This window comes from Topomyia yanbarensis, chromosome 1 (genome assembly GCF_030247195.1).
Source record: "Topomyia yanbarensis strain Yona2022 chromosome 1, ASM3024719v1, whole genome shotgun sequence".
Lineage (NCBI taxonomy): Eukaryota > Metazoa > Arthropoda > Insecta > Diptera > Culicidae > Topomyia > Topomyia yanbarensis.
The window spans coordinates 1,955,222-1,979,334 of NC_080670.1; the positions used below are offsets into that span (position 1 = coordinate 1,955,222).

Sequence of the window (24,113 nt, forward strand, 5' to 3'; positions counted from 1 at the left end):
CGTTTGCTGGTGTAAGACACAGAACAAGACCGATCTTCTCATCTCTGTCATCATTTAGTTTAATTTAGGGGTGATTACGCAGCGGACAAACGAATACCGTTTTAAATTGACACTGCTTTTGTTTAGCTAAATATCCTGATGAAATTTATTTATAGGACGATTTTGACCCTTTGATGGCTAGGTGTAAATAAAGGATCACTTTAATGTTAGTTATGAAAACCATTGCCATTTATCAGTTGAGGGTTAACTGTTTAAGATCGATCTCAACCGATCACCGTGACATGGTGTCAGCAACGTTTTTCGAATAGGAATTTATGCTGACGCTAGTATTTTTTGTTTTGCTTTGATACTAGGTTATTCACGTGGAACATTTTTATATTTAGAATCTTGCTAGCTTTGTTTGACAATTGCGACTATCAACTGCGATTGCATTCTGTTGGTTTATTTGCATCTACATCAACAAAGCGATAAGCAAGAATCCTCGGCAGATGATTGGAAACGGGACTCTGTCAGTTAATCGCGACAGTTTGGCTCCGTTTGGTCGATCTGAGAAGAAAACTTGCCATTTTATTCCAATTTTTGTTTTGTTTGTTTGTTTTTGGCAAGGACAACCCGACCAGGTGAGTGATTGTCATAGTCAAGAACATTGCTAGCTAATACTGAATCAAAGCAGCCTATGCGTATTTGATTTAAAAAAGAAAGTGTCGGTGATATATGGAGCAAATACATATAAACTTTATTTATTATTTTGAACTCTTTGATAGTGTATTTTGGAATATATAATCGCAGTGAAAAATTGTGATCCTCGAGTCTGAACGTTCCCAGTGTTGTTCATATGACCTAACTAGATCGTTGGTCGCACCTAAAGATCTGCCAATTGCTCCTAGTAATCGGTTCTGGAATCTACCTTTGGACAGTAGTATGTTTACAAAGTATTTTTAAAGTCTCAGATAAAAATTTTAAGTATTGTTGCTGTTGTCAAGAATAGAAAGCTCGACATAGTGCAGTGCTGAAATGTTTCAATGAACGTGTACCTGTTTCTTGGAAGGTGCCTTTCCGACGTCGTAGCGGTGCAGTTGACCGAAAGCTATGCCAGGGCGTTATAAAGCCTTATACAGCAAATACAGGACCTTCGGAGGTGGATGTGGCAAACAAACTTGGAACTGTTCGTAGTGTATACTCTACGCGGACCTGGAGGCTGTATGACCAGGATCTTTAAGGACGTATGTCAGATATGCCTTCAAACAGCTTCAGCGCAAAAGTTTTATGTTGCTAGAGATCGCAGAGGTGTTTCTAAGAAATGTAAATTTATTTTTGCAGACAAGTTTGCCGGTAGGCATATGGTCTGGCAGGGTATCTGTAGCTGTGATTGGAACACTACGATTTTCATTACAATCAACAAAATGAACGGAGACAAACAAGTTCTAAATAAACAATAACGAATGTCTGAAAAAACGTGTATGGCCGTTCGTTAAATTCAACCAGGGCCTAATCAAGTGCCTTTTTCACTTAAGCAGAAATTGATGGCGTATATTACGCCAAAAGTTATCTTTCGAGAGGAATAAAAAACACCCGACCCTTAGTGTATCTTTATACTACTATAAATATTTTCTTCTAAAAGCATTTTATTCTAAGCAATATTTATTCCCGAAAGGAAAAATAGAATTAACCTCGCGTTAATGACACAACATCCATATCTCGACAACAACTGGCACAAACTGTGGGCCAAGTTAGACTTTGTGTCCAAATTAGTAACCAAATTAGCACTGGTTAGACACGAAATCCCGTATGACATGTCAACACCAAAAGCAACTGATTGTTCCGAGTTAGGTCCCAGGAAGCAAAGAGACAAGCTTTGGTTTTCTGATGAGAAAGCGAAAAAACTCTTGATTTTTGTATGCGTTTTCTATCAACAAACCTGAGCTTCTGTCTTTCCTTCCCGAGACATCACTCGCGACTAGCCAGTTGCTGGAGCCGTACACACGTTTCGTGCGACTGTTTGGATTTAGTGTTTAATTAGTGCTAATTTGGGTACTAAAATAGATAAAACGTGTACTTTTGAACTTTTGAATTCGAAGCACAAAAATCCAATATAATTTTTTTCTAATCCAAACAGATTCTTCGAGTGCACACAGCCAACGAGTACGGGGTTGTTCTGTTGAACATCACAGTAGTTGGTTTATATTTCGGAATTTGTGCCATATGTTGAGCATAGATGGCTCCAGCCGGATGGTAAAGGGGGGGGGGGACACCTTTTTAGACAAAATGTATCTGATGCACTATTTGGAAAATGTCGAATTTTGGAAACGCGTCTTGAAAAAACGTCGTGAGTGGTGAAGAATTTAGCAAAGCATACACAGAAATTATTTAAGACATTACTCAAGGAAGCCACTAAGGACTACTCGTATCTGTTTTAATCGTCAATGATAATTATTGAATAAGCTACAATGTACATCCTAACACTTCATAATGATATAGAAAAGCAAGTAATTACGAAACAATTTGAATACCCTAGTAACAATTGTGATTTTAAGATAGTTTTATAGCCAGTGAAACTTAGATTGCACTTATGGCATGCTATAAAAATTTAATTGTTACTTGAGTAGGTGGCGGGGGTAGTGGGGGAAGTAACTCTCCCTGGAGCTGCCAGTGATGTTCACTCCATTGTAATTTGTCGTGTTTTACCAACTATGTAATGTCAGCGTCTGTGCCTGTATAATTCTGTATTTTACTTTATAATGTTTTATCGAGTTTTGAGTGCAGGATTCCTCAACCAAACACGTCGATTGCAACCTTCTGTTAAGAGTCACCTACACGTCACATGGCACAAACACTACATCAAAACTTGGTGGAAAATAATAAACAAAGACGGCAAAAGCAAATGGGATTGTTTTCCACCAAGAAACTGCATTAGTTTTCGCGACACGAGTCGACAAGAACTCAATTAACATTTTTGACAGCTCATTTACTACTCCATTTGCAAAGTCAAACCAAAGGAGTTTGGTTTGTTTTCCTCACGAAATACCTAACCTCAACTGGTTTCTGCACTTCAAAGTGTTTTGTTTTCGTCACGAAATAATTCGGTACCATTTCTTTTTATAGCGGGAAAAGAAAGGCTTATTGGGAATTTAACAGCTTCTAGGACAATATCAAGACACTTTTTCGTGATCCATTCACTCTCTTCTCCTTTGTGTAGCCGGGATTCAATTGTGTCTTCGCCAAAATCTTACCTTGCACCGCCATCCACCATCCTCTCCTTACCACGCCCAAGCTCGCTCTGGGCAACTATCGGGAGTGTAAGTGCACTTCGCAGGACAGCAAGTACCCGGTCCTCGGAATGCATGGTAGGCAGCGCACCAGCTGACTTGGTTGAATCTTGTTCCTAGGACACCACTGCACATTCGCTCCAATCCGCTTTATCACTATCCACTACCTGATACACCTGATCTGACTGCAAGTAAACCTCAACAATTGCGTCTGTATGCGATTATTGATTTGAAATTAGCTATTTATCACTTCTAATTTAATTTATTTGAATTTCCTGTTGTGCACAAATTGAAAACATGTCAAAAAATTTCACCTCTTTCGTCGGCCGCAGACTACTTCGATCATACGCCTTGCAGGTTTATGTAGGGTTTACATTAGTGCTGGTTGCCATCTGCTGGCACCATCATGCTGGCAACTAGCACGCTACCAGCATAATGTAAACGCATGCCATCTGCTGGTACCAGGCATTAAGGACGATTCAGACGATACATCAGCTTCCGTCGTGTGGTCATTCACACGTGCCGTAAGTCAAAACGTTCCGTGCCGTTGATGTTGTGTGTGAATTCTTCCATTTACTGCATGTAGCTAATCTTGACGTTCCGTGCCGGTGACGGAAGCCTAATGTATCGTGTGAATCATACTTTATACTGAACTGTTCCTATAACGCTTTTTTATTACCGATATCCTAAAATATGGGTTCTAGGACATTATTCTCACAAGCTTCAGGTGCAAGAGACCAACTGCACATATCATAAAGGACAATAAATTATACCGAGACGACGGAAACGGTGGATGACAGGGTAATTCTTGTTCCCCGTCTGGGCCGTTACAATGCATCGGTCATGTTCTGCAGAGGCGAAAACAAACGGAAGGAGATCTTGATAGTAAATTTCTCTGCTTAACGCCGCACATGCATAACCATACGGAGAAACACATGTTTTAATGTGTAGCAAATCAACGTTGCATGAAGTTGTTTGTTTCTGTTTGGCACGCTTCCCGAGTTGAAGATCGTAATAAAATGTTATCAAAATGAAATTTCCCATTGATAACTGATTTCGTGTGAACTACTCAAGATTCCCGTTTTTATCGAACAACTTGTTACGCCAAAAAAAACAATATTCTGTTATAATAATGTTCTTCCTTTTACTTGGGTCAATCACAGAGAACAGATGTCCATCTCCAAAGTTTGAGTAATGACTAACGGTCTATCCAAAGGAACGATGGATATTTGGTGCCACTATTGAATTGACAGCCGATCTCATGGAGATTTCAGAATAGCCTACATACTCATTTGACATAAATACGTATATTTAGAAGAGCATATTTCATAAGACTCAATGCGTAAGAATAATTTGAACAGAGTTCAACTGTGCTACTGTTTTAACGAATATTTTTTCAAATTATTTTCACAATCATTTAATACATACCTGATCGAACATGGGAGTCGGTTTTCTGTGATTCCATTGTTCGATGGCGTGCATAATGTGTAGGCTTGAGTGAAAATTTGATCCTAGACCTCCTCCCATTAATTCCAACTTTTATTGTAATAAAACAAATTATTATAATTTTCAATTAAATTAAAGTGCAACTACTTGCGATCGAAATATTCAAATTCATTTTAATTCCGCTGATTTGCTTCCGGACTCGCTCCAACAGAACCACCCTAAATCTGAACGACAGATAATCAACCGGCGTTAGCGGGTGTTATTGTTGGGCAGTCTGAGAGAAAATTTACACGTTTTTTTGCGGTTCAACTGTTTATGCCTCTGACCACAGCTGTGGAGTTGAGCCGGTTCCAGATGATCACTTTAATGCCTACCGTTGTCCGGAGCGGGGTCGGGTCTCCCCGGCTGATGGCGGACGGTAGTGTTCGTTATCGCGTATAGTAATCGATTTACCGTAGCCTACCCTCATAAACAAACAGGTGTCACAGTTCCGTTCTCACCGGAACCGACCGACCAGTACTAGACAGTTTGTCTGCTGGGTAAGACGTGGATAATCCAACATATCCGGATTGTGTTGGTGCGCAAGTGTAAATGTGCTCAGCCGGTGAAAGTTACTGTTGATAAGCTGGTGTTTTTTTGTTCTCAGCGTTGGAAACAGTGTGTTCTCGCTGGAGTGATAACAGCTGAGATTGATCGCAGCGAGAAGAAATACAATTTGAAAAGAGGGTTCCGAGTGTCGGTGCATCTGATCAGTCTTTGTTGAGTTTCAGTTTCATGTGGAATAAATCGTTACGAACTAGCAAAATGGAGCGCTTTATAAGGTAATCAATGTCGAATATATTTTTTTTTTAAATTTAGTTGTTATTACGCTTGAAAAACTGTCGTTTCCAGGCATGTTTATCATTACACTTATTTGTTGAATTGTACAAGTTTATTTCTAACAGAATAATATTTTTTTACTTTTTAACGACATTTACTTAGCTAGAGATTACTTAGTAGAGTAAGTTATGAAAACTTAGAGCCATCGTACTCAATTGCGAGTAAAGATGTGAAATATACAGATCGGAAGACTCACACCCTGCTCTACTTACTGATCTCTAGCTAATCTAAAGTCGTTAAAAATTAAAAAAGAAAAATGTGATTACATACTAGTCGAAATAAAAAATAAAAAAAGAATAAATATCTTTTTGGGAACATAATGGGGGATCATAATTTATGTGACTTATGAGTTATATTTTCAATATTATGCGAAAGTTTCACAAATTTGATAAATAAGGGATGAGAAGTGCACAGCAAGGATTTATAGTTACCAACAATATCGATTTCGGGTATTTTTACTTGTTTGCCTCATTGTCAGAAGTACTTTACTGATCAATGGAACTGCAACTGTTATCACACAAACTACTTAATAACAGCGCGTGCTGACACATTACCCCCTGAGTAGCATTTTATCGCAAATTGTTTCCTCCCATAGAAATGGCGCAGGTTGATTACAGCTCACTCAATGCTTTTCAAGTGCAATCGTCATATGTTGTTTTAGTTTCGTGCTTAAACCATTCCAATTTTGAGTATAAGGGCTTTCAAACTTATAAAAAAATTATTATAGTTGTTTTTAATTACCATGGTCAGCCGGTAAGGACAGTAGTTGTTGTTACATCCCGCTAAGACTACGGATCGGCTGTTCCGGCAATACAAACCACGGAATGATACACTGGATTCCTGCTCCCATGTCGTCGGAGGCGACGGGAAACAGGAGTCCCTAAATCAAGGTGTAGTTCCGTGCCGAGAACTTAAGGACATTATACAAGCGAGTCATAACATAGCTCCTACGGCGCACACAACTATCTCTCCCGCCTAACCATGTATCTGACATGAGCAAATGTAAAAATACGTTTTTCAATACACTAACCTTGCCGGTGTACCACGAAACTGCTACTTGAGGAAGCATTTTCCTATACAATCAACCCGAGTTTTTGACGGAATTCCATCTGTAGCTCTTATTTTGTGCGAAAATATCACCCCTCTTCCCTTGGGGTTTCTTTTCGAAACACTATTATTTTTCTTTTTTCAGTGCAATTTTTCAAATGCACTTTAACTAAAACTAAAACTTTAATCGTTTACTAACAAAACTTTTCCGAAAACTCCCATTTGTGCGTCTGAATTTTCACTTCGAATTCCATTATTCTCAATGTAAACAAGCGCGTCGGTGCCTAGCAACAAGCGTGCGTTCCTGGCTTCCACATATCTTCACCTTAATGCCTGAAGGGACTACTAAAAGATGTTAATTTTGCCCGTGCTGGGGTAGTGTTAAGCGAATCTCTGATACAGTGAACTTTATACTCTTCGCATTTCGTGGAAATCAAATTATGATATCATTACATAGCATTGGTACTAGAACCGCACTTACATAAAGGAAACTACTTCACTGAAAAGTTACAGAGCCTTCTTTGTTTACAATAAGACAAGCATGACAGTCTCATTCACTGGGTAAATATTATACAGTATTCCAAGCAGAAATTATCGCGATTATGTGTGGGGTAGAATCGTCTTTTCTACAGGGATTTTTCAACAAAATTATTGAGGCCATTTTGGAGTTTATATTGTGACAAATGTCAAATTGGGCTCAAATGCCAAATTTAGGCATTTGAGCCCAATTTGACATTTGTCACAATATAAACTCCAAAATGGCCTCAATAATTAAAATTAATTACCCCTGATATGGCATCCATGATAACGAAAGCCTCCAGTCTTTCGCTGACTAGAAGCCGCCATATTGAAATTCAAAATTTCTTAAATCTCAAACTTTTATCACGCACTCACCTCCACCCTGAAAAAACCACACTCATATCAATCTGTACGATTGCCATCCGCATGAGGTAAGTCAGTCCCTTGGGTGATGGTGACTGCAAGAATAGGACTCCATGCTATACCATATTGTAATCCACATTTTATACTACATGGCATTACGCGGCACTACACGAGATCGCATGATAATTCATTAGGGACCCTATTCTCATAATCACGCCGCCTAATGAATATAATAGCCTCTTTGGCATTCCATCCATTGCCCAACAAGACAAGACATTACATTACATAGCATATGACGCGACGTGAGGCTCTATTCTCACAGTAACGTCACTTAGAAAGAAATTTCCTGCTAGTCACTAAAGTATTTGTCTGTTGGAATAGCGCCCAGTGACTAGGAGAATTTTTTTTCTAGTTACTAAGTGACGTGATTGTGAGAAAAGGGCCCATTATGTGACTAGAAGGAAATTTTATTCGAGCCCTATTGTCATAGTCACGTCACCTAGTGACTAGAAGGGAACTTTCTAGTCATTGGGCGATGACTGCGATATATATATATATATATATATATATATATATATATATATATATATATATATATATATATATATATATATATATATATATATATATATATATATATATATATATATATATATATATATATATATATATATATATATATATATATATATATATATATATATATATATATATATATATATATATATATATATATATATATATATATATATATATATATATATATATATATATATATATATATATACCATATAACGACGAGTCACGTTACGTGACGTGACATCATATAATGTCACGTCACGTGACGTGACATCATATCATATCATATCATGTCACGTCACGTGACGTGACATCATATCATGTCACGTCACGTGACGTGACATCATATCATATCATGTCACGTCACGTGACGTGACGTGACATCATGTCATGTCACGTCATGTCACGTCATGTCACGTCACGTCACGTCATGTCACGTCATGTCATGTTAAGTAATAGGTAAAGTGGTGACTAGAAGAATAGGTTAACGTGACTGTTAGAATAGGGTCCGATAAGTAATGTCATACGAAGTCATCTAATAAAAAATCATTGGTCCTATTCTGTGACTGTGCCCCAGATGGAGAAGTGATCTCTCTGGCGTTGCTCATGACACTCAGTGCGGACAGAGATCGACGGAATTAAAAAATGTCAATATTATATTTAATATTTCCGAAGTTTCAACAACAGCTAAATTATGTTTGAAACTTGATATCTAAATGTAAGCATGAATGGATATATGCTAATCAGAGCTTGTAAAATCTGTTAACCTTGTGCAGATGTGAAACTTTCTAATAGACGTTATTTTCACTTTTCCTCTTCACTTCAATAAATTGACTGACTGAACCTCAACATATAGTCCGGCAACGATAACTATGCAGTCCAGTCTTTTACTGGCTGCAAAAGGCTGAGATTTCAGCCCGATCCGCACAAAATATTTTTTATTAAACTTGGAAAGTAATAAAATTCAAAACAAAACAAAACAAAGTCATGTGAGGATTACTTAATTAAAAGGAATACTAGTATTTCAAAAACAAATTGTCGTAAGGCCTTTTACTAAGTCATATTATTATTTCATTTTGTATAATGGAATGGTCCATAACCTGATAACGTTTACTGCATGTCAGTAGGAATACTACCAAGAGCCTCCATCAATGACAGCTCTTTTCGACTTACTGACTCACAAGCAGCAGCCATAAACCAAACTAATTATCGCACGTTTTAGTTTTGGAATTAATCGGAAATGTTTGTAACGAGTCAGCTGTAAAAGTAGGCTGTCCAGTGTCGTCGTAGAATGCAGAGCGATAAACAGTGGGTTCAAACTGAAAGAATGTGGGCGAAACCTGTTTCCTGGCTTTCAAAGGCATGCCTAATAATTTTTATTAAACAACATTCTGTTTCGTTACTTAAATACTACTAAACTTGATTGAGATCAATAATTATTATTTTTGACTGAAACATCGTTAATTTCTCTCAGCATATGAAGCCAACGTCTAAATATGGCCCTAGCATATGTCAAAACTGTTAGCAATTGTGAAAACAGGCAACGTTTTAAAAGATGGTAATGATGACGTCGTCGCTATTAATCATCGAAGGAAATACCACGCATATAGCAGTTTTCGTGTTGACGTGTGCTGGAACCTTCCTGTAAAGGGACTTTGGTTTGATTCAAATGAAGCCAGATCGATTAACTACTCCGAAAAATCATATGCTGTTTTCGGTTTTAGAATCGAGTCGCCCTAGGTTCGCTCTAATGTTTACAGTTTCCATACAAAAGTGACAGCTCCAAGCGAACCTAGAGCAACTCTGATCTAAAAACGAAATCAGCAATAGAGAAGTGATCGTAGTAGCCTTACGTGTGGGTCATGACAAATATTTTGTTACCGTCAAAATGGAAGTGGTTTTCAGGCTTTGTGTTTATTTCGATAAATTTCAAATAATTGAACATTAGAGAAAGACAAAGGGAAAATACCGTCTTATCAGTACCGACTGCCGGTAGAAAACGGCAAGATAGTTTGGGAAATAAAGTAGCGTTGGGTGGAGAAGCTTTCATGGATGCCTTTTCTATGGACTCTGATTCGGTTCCACGCAATTCGTCGAATAGATGACAATTGAAGCACTTGATAGGACGCAGCTAGATGTGAGGAGTTGAATCGGTCTACATTATCGCAAATGGAGGAGGAATCGGATATGCCACCACGATAAAATACTATTCGCTTAGGTACTTTCGATGAATCCAATGAAAATATATCTTTGCGTACTTTTTTTAATTTTGCGCTCACTGTGCGTCTGCAGTGAATATCGTCGGAAGCGTGCCTGCCCATCGATATTTGTCTAAACGTCGTACCTTTATTGGTGCTGCACTTATTCTATCACATTCTTGCTGTGGGTATGGCAATACCACGGCGCTGCCAGCAGCAGGTGTCGTCGCATTATAAACATTCAACTTTTCCAATCGGACACCGCTCACGTGGACAGAGGACAGACTATCACTAATCGAAAGTAACTGCATGGCGTCAGAACTTTCAAACTGCGCTGCCAGCCCTGTCTATAAATTGTACACAATTTGAATACTGGTTCTGGACTGCGTTGAACTATGTTTGCATTTTAAAAAGGAATGTGATAGTCGAGTGTAAGTACAAACACGCGCGAAATGGCCAATGAGCTGCTTCCGTATAATTTTCACTTTTGAACAGGTCTGAATGCAATTCAGTTACAACGTCTGGTGTGTGTCGGAAGGAGCAAAATTTCTCTACACCAAGGGCAAGTTTGAGGTTCGACGAAAACCAGAGTTCTAGCGGGTCGCCAGTTTTAGCGCAGTAAAACTGTATATTTTATTAACTGTCCAGCTCACGTCTCGTTACTCTTGCTGGGCGGTGGGTGGGGGGAGGTAATCCCGCGTAGTCAATTACAAACAAATAATGTTGTCGCGTTTAAGCGCGATTCTGTCTGTGCTGGATCAGATTCAGATTTACGCGCGCGCGCGTGTTGAATTCAGCGATGAGCCAAAGTGTCCGGAAGAGATTCTGCTTGCACACGTTCGGAAGATGCTTGATTGCCGGAGGGAGGGAGCGATTAGTTTTAAATGTTTACAAGATTGGATTTTTGTGTGCACCGGTGACGATCGTGGAAACGGGACTTGGAGACTAGAATCAGTCTCCTTCTGATCGGTGACCGGTGCAGTTTAGTCGAAGGCTACTACGATTGCAAAGTGTTCAAGTCCTAGGACTTGCCGTTTGTGGTGCAGGTGAGAGTGTTTTGTGAAGTGTTCTTATCATATTTTTTAAGTGTTTTGACGTAGGACTACGTCTTTGTTTTTTTGTCTATTTTTTATGATGATAACGATGAATCGGAATCGAGATTTTAGAACAGTTTGGAAGTGAAACGAAGATTTTTTAACTAGAATATGTTTAAATTTTATTTCTTTCAAACATGTGGGACTTGATTACTGGCAGCGTTGTAAATTGCAAAGCACAAGCACAATTGTACCATTTCTCCGTGATGTAAATACTTTGCAGTAATAAGAAGTTTTCACTCTTCACACTTCAAACTTTCTGTAGCAACTTATTTCCTACATTCAGGTAACTCATTCCTTAGCTGTTTATTGCCAGCTTCTCAAGTGCAGTCATTTTGAGGCGAACAAGCTTGGACATTAGACTGCCCAGAAAAATAATGAATTTTTGAAAATTCAATCGGCCCACCCCTGAGTCGATTCCTAGTTCCACCAGGAGTGTCTGCTCCAAATTTGAGCCAAATCGAACAAGTCTAGCTACCGGACCAACGTGCTTGAAGTTTGTATGGGATTTTTCGACAATCTACATGGAGAAAACCCACTTGCTCACATTTTCGCCGCTAGGTGGCAATGTATACATCAGATTATCACCAAAAGTGAAACTTAAGAAGATAATGTTATTATCTACAACTTTGTTGAAGACTGCAAAGAGATTCGACTCCAATAGGAAAAGTTAATAAACTTTTAACGAAGTGATGTCTGAGTCAGTTTTGCATGGGGCCTAGCAGTGCATGATAGTGTATTAGTACTAGGTTCTAACAAACTAAACATTTTTGTGGATTAATGGTTAGATATAGCTGAATAGTATGTTCGGAAGAATTGCAGTTCATAATACGCGTTATGTTTTGTTTAGAAAATTTTAGTTCAATCTGTGACCGCATAGATGGCGCCAACGCTAACTTTTCAACGGAGAGAGATAGAATATCGAGATGTTTGGAAGAATTACTGCAATATTCTTGTTCTACAACTTTGTAGAAGACTCTCTTCGTTGAAAAGTTAGTGTTGGCGCCATCTATGCGGTCAGATGTGGAACTACAATTTTCTAACCAAAACATAACTCGTATTATGTACTACATTTCTTTCGAACATACTATTCAGCTAAATCTAACCATTATTCCATAAAAATGTTTTGTTTGTTAGAACCTAGTACTGATACACTACCATGCACTGCTAGGCCCCATGCAAAACTGACTCATACATCACTTCGTTAAAAGTTTAATAACTTTTCCTATTGGAGTCAGATCGCTTTGCAGTCTTCAACAAAGTTGTAGATAATAAAATTATCTTCTTAAGTTTCACTTTTGGTGATAATCTGATGTATACATTGCCACCTAGCGGCGAAAATGTGAGCAAGTGGGTTTTCTCCATGTAGATTGTCGAAAAATCCCATACAAACTTCAAGCACGTTGGTCCGGTAGCTAGACTTGTTCGATTTGGCTCAAATTTGGAGCAGACACTCCTGGTGGGACTAGGAATCGGCTCAGGGGTGGGCCGATGGGGGTAATTTTTTTTCTGTCACTCTATTGGACATAAATGGTGGAATCGTAACAAAATTTGACTGGCATTTTGCTTCAAGTGTCGGAAGTACAAATTATGGTTCGTAAAACCCGCTTTAAACTGATTAGAATTTGAAAATCGGATAAACACTTTTAAACGTAAACATCGGACTAGAATTGCCCAATAATTGTATATACCCCTTCAACAACATTTTCATCGGTTTGGGTTCGTTTTATTGAATGCCAGATTCTTTTGTATTGAGGAAAATCCGAATGTAATGATGAATGAATATTGCTATTTCGCCAAATATGGTTAAATCCTGAGCCTTGATGAACTTGAGTTTATAGTGCTACATTATCACATTCTCAGATTGTCCTTCAGATCTTTAATATTTTTGGTGAATTTTGATTATTTATTTACTTGAATTTTGTAACTTTAAATTTACATTGAAAACAATCTTTATGCAAAATAGACTTGTCCAACCGTTCCATACCTGTGACGATTGCTTGTCCCACCCCTGAATCGCTTCCTTGTCCCGCCATGAGTGTCTATAATAAATTTGAACCACAGCGGATAAGTCCTGCTACATGATCAACGTTGTTGAAGTTTGAATGGGATTTTTGATAATTTTCGTGGAGAACATGGCCCGTCGAATAAAAGCTTCAAGTGTAGAACTAGGACGTAGAGGACCTTCAGTAAAAGAATCGATCAATTAAATCGATGTCAAGTGTAAAAACGGAGTTAATAAGTCGCCGTTTCTTACTGTAAATTTTTGTAGCCGACATTATATTTATTCATCGTGCAAATAGAGATAAATAGCGGAACAAACACCTGCTTCCGTAGCAAGTATTCAATTCTTATCCTATCCAGTTTTCTTGAGCTTAGGGCCCACTCCTTGTCACAACTACGTTATTGATGGGTGCCAGCACAAATAGAATTAATAGATGGTAATGCCGGTAAGTAGCAAATATTTTTTCAATAACTTCTGATAATTCCAAAGTATGATTAATACCGGATCCGGCCATATGTGTATGGAATGAAATGGAAGGAATGTTAGTCCGACAAGTGCTACTGCTGTGGGACATATAGACGACTGCATACTCTACGAGTATCGTGGAAAGAGGATTGAAAACAGAAAATCCAATCGCGCGTCATTCAAGGTGTCCGAAGTCTCTGGGCGTTCGACTACCAGGGGACTCATTAAGTGCTCGAGTGAACGTTTTAGGAATATTATAACAGCGAAAATTGTGAATAAGTCTGGAAACATACGCATTTCAGGGCATTTTCTTATAAAATAATTCCGAGATAATTAACTGAAGATAATAAACAACTTGAGGATGCACCAAAAAGTCTTAGTATATACGATAGACACACTAAAAATTCCACAAGTACGTCGTTTGTTATGCTAATAGATTGCAAGGATGGTAGACAGGAGAATAGCAAAGAAATTAAATTTCTAATTTAATACAACTGTAGCCTAAAAATAAACAAGTGAAAAGATACTCCTGTTTTTGTCGGCTCACACAACCAATCAGTAGGAATTCAGTGGATCAATCCTTGGCTTAAGACGCCGGATGCCACACGATCTCTGGGCTTGTTTTGTCCGGAGACACCATCAGGGACATCACCATTCCTAGTCCGTCCAACCTCAAGAAACCTTCCGATCTTAGCGATACAGCTGGCACGTTCAGATCGAACTGTTCGAGAATCGAAGGGGAGTCGATGTTCACTAGCAGAAGTTTAGCAGCAAAGAAAGTTCTGGTCGAGCTACGTCGTTGCTGAAGAATAACGGTTCCAAGTTGCTTCCTTGTGGAACACTCGAACTGTTCGTAAGTCGGATATGGTCCAAGCTTGACAGGAACTCGCCCATCCTATCTCTTAACACTACAACTTTCTCTACAGGAAGCGTTTGCCAGCATTGTTCAAAGATGCATCAGGCTGCTTGTGGCGGCGCTTCTTCTACGTGCCACTAACTCCTTATTAGACCATTTGAATCACTGGCACGACGGCGTGTGTAAACGAACGAGTGAATAACACTGTGAGAAGATAAACTGCGCGAGTTAAAGACGACGAATGATGATGCAGAAAACAACCGATCGAATTCTTTGAAAGTAAAAGGAAAAGGTAAAGCTCACGCTCGTTTTTGCACTTTTTCATTCGATGTACAAATGCATGCTGCTCCAAAAGGGTGTCCAACATAAAATTGCATCCCGGAAAAATGCTGGTGGACAGATTTAATACCGTAACCGTACGCTTGCACCTTAGGCTTAACTCCACTCATTAGATTCTGTACATCATCTGGCTGCAGCTTCTTCTGTACGGAAACGCACTTTTTCTTCACGTCTTCCTCTGATTTGTCCTTCTTAGGATGCTTTCATAGTGCCTGCTTCATAGTTATCCAGTATTTTTCAATGAGCCTTAGTTCGGGTGCGTCCTTGGGTACGAAAGTGATCCCGTTGACTTTGTTCAACTCCAGGACAACATTTGAATAGTGGCACGAAGCTAGATCCGGTCAAAAGATCGTAGGACCCTTGTGTTGCTTCAACAGAGAAAGTACACGCTTCTGTAGACGCGCCGTGGGGTAGATCTCGCCGTTCACAGTCCCGGTAGTCACGAACGGTGTACTCCGTTTGCCACATGAGCAGATCGCTTGCCAAATCATGTATTTATTGGCAAACTTTGAAAGTTTCTGGTTGCTCACTTCCTCCGTAATATCAAACTTGTGATAGGCGGTGAAGAACATTAGCTCTGGAAGCTGCCGGAAGTCCGCCTTGATCTGGGTGTACAATTTCCGGGCCCAGAACATATTTTGCCGTTCGTCACAATTTGGAGCTTTCTGCACTTTGTATGTATGCAGTCCATCCCGGTCCTTGGCTCTCTGAAGGAAAGATTTGGACAAATTCACCTTTTTGGGCACATCCCGGACCGAAGCATTGGGATTCCGCTTAAACGCTTTCACTACACGCTTGGGATCCTGATCCTGGGTGAACATCAATTCTGATTGCATTTCTCCGGTCGTTCGATGCTCAGAGTTCGGTGGTAACGTTTAATCACACCACACCATGTTGACTTCACGATTTCGAGTTGTCTTCCGATATCTCAATGAAAGAGTTGAAGATTTTCCTTGTGCTTGCGCAAAATCAGTTCGTGACGTTGCTTTTTGGGAGACGCCATTTTTTCCAATTTTCGAACAACTGACAGCGATAAAAATATAGTGTAAACAATACACTCTAAACTTATTTTTCCCAAATTTTCAAGAGAAAATTCCCATTGGTTAATTTTCTACAGCATTTTTTCCGTAATGCAGTTTGATGTGGGGCACAACCTTAACAATATGAATAGTTTCGGAATAAGGTTGACGAGTACATGACAGAAATCGATGTCGGAAGCCATTCTGAAAACAAAAATGGCGACTTCCGGTTTAGATAAATTTTTTATAACTTTAGTAATGATATGGTTTTAGAAAATTTTGCTCAACCGGAAGTCACTATCTTGGCCTTAAAAATGACGTCAACCATCGATTTCCATCATCTACTCGTCAAATCAATTTAAAAAATATCCCAATGGTTACGATTATCGAGAATTTTGCTCGGCCAGAAGTCGGCATCTTGTTCTCCAAAATGGCGCCATACATCCGTTTCCATCATCTACCCGTCAAGCTCGTTCGAAAGAAATACCCATACTGACGAAATGAATTTGAATAAGAATTTAAAGCGAACTTTTTTTACGAAATAAATCCCAAATGACGAACACATTGTTACGTTCCAATTCAATTTACGAACCCCCGGATTGGCTCGTAATAAAAGGTTCCAGTGTATAATATTCTGGACTTGGAAAGAGTCCTTTTTGACATAGTTTTCGTCGTCATTAAAAATGCCTGCATCTGGTCGCTGCAAAACTCATGGAAACGATTTCCTGGCTCATGTTACAGCACGTTGCTTTTGTTCTGCGCTTTGCTTGACGATTTTCTGATTTTTATAGGGCTCATTCCGACACTCGTTCCTGCTTTATTGGATAAATTACGTATCATCAATGATTTATCTATTTAGAAAAAAAAACTTTCTGGTCCAGTTTCGAGTTGGAAGATCCAGGTTTTCAGTCTCTTTCTAGCAGTTCATCCATGGGTGGATCCACAAAAAAAAAACACGGGGGGCGGGTTCTGAAATTTCCATATTAAAATGAACACTGTACAATTATAATACGTAATAACCTTAATTAATGAAAGTCAGTGGAACAATTGTTTTGGAATGATATTGAGTTTGCAACTAATTTAAAATTTCTCAACAAGTTGAAAACGTACGGACCCCCAGGATCCTCCCCCTAGATTCTCCGTTAAGTTCACCCAAGGGATATTGTTCCATAAACTTATTTATGATGGACGCGGACTATTATTTTTTCCCACGATCGTTCGGTGTTGCCACTTTACTAGTTGCATATTTGTGTACCAACAGGAAATTTTATTACTGGAGCTCTCGAACATATTTTATTCAATAAGTTAAAGTTTCAATAGACTAAAATAAGTCGAATCACGAGGCGAATCCGAAACATAAAGATCCCATTCCTTTTTTCATATAACAATGAGCCGCAATGATGTATCTAATAATCTACGAATTGTATTCTTCATTAACTCTCAAAAAGGTTAGGAGTTTCAGAGCCTCGGCGGGTTGCAACCCTGGTGTTTTCATTAATTTGTAAGTACTCGAAGTCCCGATTTTTTGGTTGCCTTTTTTGGGGTTTTGAGAAATCCAGTTAGTATCATAAACCCAGGCGGATGAAAATATTTCTTCTGAAACTCAATGTAACTTGTAGCCCCCAGTCTACTGTAACATGTGAGGTATATATTGAACTGAAAATCAAATTTGCAAATCTTTGCATTAAAAAAGGATGGTACAGTACAGGAAACCAAAAACATTAGTACCGATAAGAATAGGTAAATCATTTACTGGATACTATTTTGTTCACTCTACTATGCAATGTATGAAATCATCTCTGCTGCTTACACTCCCTTACTCGACTTCTCAAGCATGGTTCGCGATAGATCATGCGTCACCGATTGCGCGTGCGACAAACTAACGGACTGCTTTCCAAATTCATCCTGTATTTACCAGAACTGAAACTGTAAGCAAAACAAATCCTCCCAAAGCTCAGTATACAACCGCCCACACTTCATATCATAGTGTTCATACAAAATCGATTCGCTGCAAACAACTTCAGTTTACTTTCAGATATCAGAGTAAAACCACTTCAAGTGGTTCTGTAATGTCGGTACATATATCACTTACTACGGGCTGCCGCAGTGCCGACGACGCCATCCGTTTGCTACACTATGCCTCATCGTCGATAGTCCTGTGTCGCCGGTAGTCGTCACAAATATTGCTTTGATTTATCATTGTTTGTTGTAAAATTTGCGAAATGTTTTCCAGCTGCAATAGCGTCCAGGGTTGCAGTCGCTGAATCACAATTGCAAAGGATCCTGGCTGACCTAGATGTAGGTGCCATGATTTGGATGATTCAAACAAACGATTGTTTTGCATTAGTTAAACGAACGAAGCTGAGTTCGCTAAAGCTAGTAAAAGAAGAAATATTAATTACTTTTCCAGTTGATAGTTCGATTGAAAATCTTTCCGTGTATGCTTACAGGAAAGTCATAGGCATTCCACGATTTTGACAAATTTTCGTTGAATTCGAGCTGGTCTTTTAGTGAGTTGTTTCTCAAAAACTATTTCACAAAACATTGATGTAGTAAAAGTGTAGATCGGAATTAAAATCTAACAAATTGAGGCCTTTGATTAAATATTAACACTGGTGAGATCTTTCCTAGAATTTTGGGGAATTTCATTCGTAGTCTGAATCTGTCCAATTCCCCTATCATTAACCATTTTCCACCATCGGGCGGAATGAAACCTAATCACACGTATCCATCACAAATTTGAATGAAAGTTCGGATTTGTTATCAGTCAGGGTTGTAGCCACTGCATGCGCTGAGCAAGCGAATGATAAAGACAGCTATCCGTCAGCAATCACGACTGACCGCATGCCACTCAAGAAGGACAGATACGCGTAGGGTAGTTTGTTCTAGAGGTGATGGGGGTTGACAACTTTTCCACTGCTCGTGAAGAAGGTATTTAAGAATGGACACTCTCAGGGCACCGCCGTCATTAGCTGTCGTTTAATCGAACAGGTGGGATGTGTTGCAAGGCATTTGAAGATTCTGCAGTGTGAGGTTGAATACCATTCAAGTGGACTTAAGTTTAGAATCTTCGCGTTGAACGGGTTTTGAAGTGAGAAATGTTTCGATCGAAAAATTTTAAGGATTTATAATTTTCGCGAAAATCTGAAAGTTTTTTTTTATTCTTGCACTTAAATTTTCAGGGAATTGGTGATTTTAAATGAATCCAGCTGAGCTCAACTATCAACCAGTGGCAACGTTCGAGAATCACGAAAAAGGAAACTACAAAATGGAGAAAGGATCTCCTTCGAGACAATTTTTGGCGGGTGTGACTGGTGAGTATTTCTCTAGTTATGATAAGCGGAAAGTGTTTTCACACTGGATTTCGTAGTTATTTAAAGGACTGGGAACACTGGTTTGTGTAAGTGGCTGTCACGTTATGATTTTTCCCCGCAATGGTAATTCAGGAAATTGTTTGATACAGAACTCTTGCACTACGGGTGTCAACATTCTGAGGATGTTCTCAGTAGATTGATCTTTGTCGTTATGGGCCTATCTGACGATTTGATTGCGACATGGTCGCACGTTTGTATAAAGTGGTTCTGTGATAAATAGCGATCTTCTAAGAAAAGTTCAAGAATTTTGCTACGCATTTTTCTGAGCTTCCATAGATATTCCATGATCTATTCACGTTAAAAGTATTGGTCTCACGTGTAACATAAGAAAGAAGACATGTACCAATACTTACCTGTAACAGACGTATTTATCCCCTCTTCAATGTTTGGTTTCCCAGCTTCAATTTTTACTTTTCAAATTTTCACTTTTATCAATTACCAAAGACCGTTTTGAAGGTCGAAAATTTAACGAAAAAGCACTAAACTTTGCGTCGGACGTCGATATTTTCACTAAAAATTCGGGAGCACGATTATTTCGTAGAAATATGACGGATGTGAAAAAATTTCATCTTCGTCTTCAATGGTTGCTGCGATCGAAGCCACTGAAAAACCCACCATCCAACACGGGCACCACATGTTTCAATTCGTATAACGCACGTCGTCCAATATTCGATCAACGGACCTTCATTTAACCAATTATAAATATCCTATTCGTCCATCACCTTTTCACGAATAACGTCACCGTGTAAGTTGGATAAAAATTGTTTATTTGGGTTCTCGTATCTACTCAAGGCACTTCCATTTCGTCCATTGCTATCAATTGATAACTGAACATATCTAACATAAAAATATAATCATTTCAAAGCTATAACCCCTTTTTTTCTCTTCCAGTAAACCTCGCCTCGGTAGCGCTGGGGACCTGCCTCGGCTGGACATCCCCGATGGGTCCGGTGTATAAATCCAACGACACCAGCATAACCCCACTGGACGTACCGCCGACCTCGGGCGAGGAATCATGGATTGGTTCGCTGGTCGCTTTAGGAGCCCTAATCGGTACGCGTCGGGAGGGTTCAAATTGCTCTTCAAAATCTAACTCACCGCGATCTTTCAGCTCCCTTCATCGCTGGACCGCTGGCGGAAAAATTTGGCCGCAAGTTAACCCTGCTGGGTAGTTCCGCATTCTTCATCGTAAGCTGGATTCTACTGCTCACGACAAGCACGGTAGGCCAGTTGCTGGCAGCTAGACTGATTCAAGGTTTCGGGGTAGGATTTGTAATGACGGTGCAGACGATGTACATCGGGGAGATCGCTAGTAACGAGTACCGGGGGGCGCTGGGTTCACTCATGCAGTTGTGCATTGTCTGTAAGTTGCTTTGAGCTTGAGCAAATCCGGAACCCAATTATAAAGCATTTGTTCGATTACAGCCGGTATTCTGTATGTGTACGTAATCGGACCATACGTAAGCTATCACGCGTTACAATGGGCCTGTTTGGCACTTCCAGTACTATTTGCCGGGACGTTTTTCTTCATGCCGGAAACACCTACCTTCTACATTACCAAGGGTCGCCAGAGTGACGCCATCAAATCACTCCAATTCCTACGGGGTAAGTCGGCTGATGGAGTTCAGGATGAAATGAAGGAAACGACACAGTCCGTGGAAGAGGCAATGAGAAACAAAGCCAGCGTCATGGATCTATTCAAAAGCAAAGGCAACGTCAAGGCGTTGATCATCTGCTCTGGGTTGATCAGTTTCCAGCAGTTATCGGGGATCAACGTAATTCTGTTCTACAGCCAGACAATCTTCGCCAAGACAGGCAGCAGTTTGGCTCCTGCTATTTCGACGATTTTGGTTGGTATTGTTCAGGTCCTGGCTAGTGGAGCGACGCCGCTGATCGTTGACCGGCTGGGTCGTAAACCGATTCTGCTAGTATCAGCCGCTGGAATGTGTCTTGCTCATGGAACCATGGGGCTGTACTTCTACATGGACTACATCAAGTCGGATGCGGTAGACAGCATCAGTTGGTTGCCGATTTTCTCGTTGATCTTCTTCGTGACGGTTTACTGCGTCGGATTTGGACCGCTACCGTGGGCCGTACTGGGTGAGATGTTCCCCGCTAATGTGAAGTCGATCGCCTCCTCGATTGTTGCGTCCAACTGTTGGGTGCTGGGTTTCCTGGTGCTGCAGTTCTTCTCGACGCTGGACGAGGCGGTGGGATCGCACTGGTCCTTCTGGATATTTGGCATCATGTGTGGAGTGGCGTTCGTGTTCACCCTGACCACCGTGATGGAAACCAAGGGAATGAGTCTGCAACAAATTCAGGATAAACTTAACGAATAGGGTATGGTTTATAATCGGTTAGTAGGTAACGTTAGAAATCGAAGTGATGAGTGTCTTTAAGTGTGGAACGTACGGGCCGAGTCGTTTTTTTCTCACATCGAGTTATCAAGTGTTGAATATGTATAAGCGTAAATAAGATGTTATTGTTCAGAATCTGTGAAGTTTCGTACAGCTCACGTTAGATTTATGCTAGCGGTACTGCATACCAAAGTGTCATCAAATTGTAATGTGATAATGGATATAAATAAATAAATAACTCACGAATGAGTTTTTAGTTCAGTGACAGTGTTTGTTTACTATTTTATCTATTTGCATTTTAAGAGCAATCATAAAAATTATGCTATGCTAGGTTGTTAACAATCCGTCCTGTCGGTGCTCACGACGGCACGAAACTATCATAAAAACCTGCAAACTCGAAACGGTTTGTTTATTCGATCAGTTTCCAGAAACACCCCTTGCTGGCATTTTAAAATTCATGTCGAAATATGGAAAAGCTTTCTTCATCAAGGAGCAATAGTGGATTTATTCCCATGCAATTTTAAGGGTGTTTGGTGAAAATCTTGTTAGAACATTCCATTCTTTCTGTCGTGATCCTGCAACTTGGATGGGCCCATTCTCAGACTACGCTGTGCACTTATGATGATTAGTCCCTCACATGTCAATACTGTTAACAATCTGTACTCTACGGAAAACCCTACGCACAGTGCCCAAAAACATCTACCACAACAAAATAAATTCAGCACTTTAGAAAGAAACTGCCAGTCACAACAACGAGAAAACAGAAAACAAATAACCGAAGAAACCAATCAAAACATTTAGCAACAGTCGCTACAGTATGGACGAAAGCGACAACCAAGGAAGTGAAGCGAATGGCTTTTAGACGCCATCAGATGATACTGAAAACGTTTTACCGCCGCAGAAAAGAATCTCCGCGCGCAGTGAGAAATTGTGTTCGATGGATTAAATGGAGACACAATAAGTGTGTTAGTTTTATTATTTCTGTAACTAAATGACACCGGTTTAGCATCCGCATCACGATCCAAGAATGTTTGAAATGCTGTTTCACAATGTCTGTGTCTTTAATTTTTTTTATTAAACATGAGCCTGGATGTAAGCTTAACAGAGCCCTAGATCCTTTACATTTCTGGGTTACAGAGAGACTTGGCCCATCCCTTAATGTATCAAATTGCTACAAAATCCTTTATCTTCCTTTCCCATAGTACGTTATAAATTCTCGAACAGCGAGTTGCATTGACGTATCGAAAAGTGAATAAAACACGACATATTTTGATTTAGACATTCACTCTTCAGCTACCATAAACAGCGTACAAGCAAGAGAAACCACTTTCGCCAATATAATAAATGTGTCAGGGCCACGTTTGTGGATAGCTAGGAAGTCTGGATCGAAGAAACTTCTAAAGACGCGGAAGCCGCAAACGACAACGGAAAAACTGGCGAGCCAAACTATCTGCAATTCAGCTTCATTACCAAAGAATCGGCAATCCAGTTTCGGTCTACTGGAAGTTCAGCAGATTTTTTTTTTGAATTTTATATACATCAAAAATAAAGAGATTTTTTTAACAAGGGCTTTAATTCTCATGGCTCCAATCGTTACGGGTGGTCTGCAATACTCTCATTCATTCGAGAATTTGGTTTTTATTGTTCTAAGCTTCGATGTAAAAATATTTGAATTATATTAACAGTTGTTGGAATCGACAACGTAGAAATTTTTCTGAGTGATAGATGGAAGAATCTTCTAAAGGCATAGATAAATACAAAACCTAACCCCTTGTTCGATACAAATTCATTTTTCTTGAATTTATAAATCGACCTGCCATAGAAACCAAATGAGTAGTCCTACGTCAACATGACATGTATGATAACATTCATTTTGGTTAAATGATTTGTGGCTTCCTAGATGCTCAATGAATGCAATTGCTCATACTTGAATTTACGTTGTTTTTCGATGCGATCCTATGTTCAAGCTAAGGCCTAAGAAGTCTTTTATCCCACTGGTCCACGATGTCGAAGTTGTTTGTCTCGAAGGCATGCTGTCATCACTTAATGGAAGATATCGAAGAAGAAGCTCGGCATACAAAATCATTAAATTCATAAATGTTACATAATCGAACTAAGTTGGAATCGTATTGTCACCCTACTGAATTTCCACCATTATATTAAATGTAATACATCAAAAAATAAACGACACACCTAGGTTGCCGCTGTCAGCTAATTAACTCATTTATATTTGAACAATATACGCTGACAAAATTAGCTAGAAAAAAGTGACCGTGTAAAATCTTACCAAACATTGGCGTCATCGTG

General features: G+C 39.4%; 1 protein-coding gene across 4 annotated transcripts; it reads left to right on the forward strand.

Moving 5' to 3' along the window:
* The first annotated feature begins 519 nt into the window (after window positions 1-519).
* Window positions 520-22,071, forward strand: LOC131676581 (facilitated trehalose transporter Tret1-like). Of its 4 annotated transcripts, none has more exons than XM_058955717.1 (5): window positions 520-620; window positions 19,258-19,389; window positions 20,341-20,502; window positions 20,561-20,812; window positions 20,875-22,071. In XM_058955717.1, exons 2-5 carry the CDS (start codon window positions 19,275-19,277, stop codon window positions 21,786-21,788), a joined length of 1,443 nt encoding a protein of 480 aa, XP_058811700.1. In that variant the 5' UTR covers window positions 520-620; window positions 19,258-19,274; the 3' UTR covers window positions 21,789-22,071. The 4 variants fall into 4 exon arrangements, with proteins under 4 accessions (XP_058811700.1, XP_058811698.1, XP_058811699.1 ...); XM_058955715.1 differs by lacking the exon at window positions 520-620 and adding an exon at window positions 5,095-5,533; XM_058955716.1 differs by lacking the exon at window positions 520-620 and adding an exon at window positions 11,207-11,343.
* The last annotated feature ends 2,042 nt before the right edge of the window (window positions 22,072-24,113 follow it).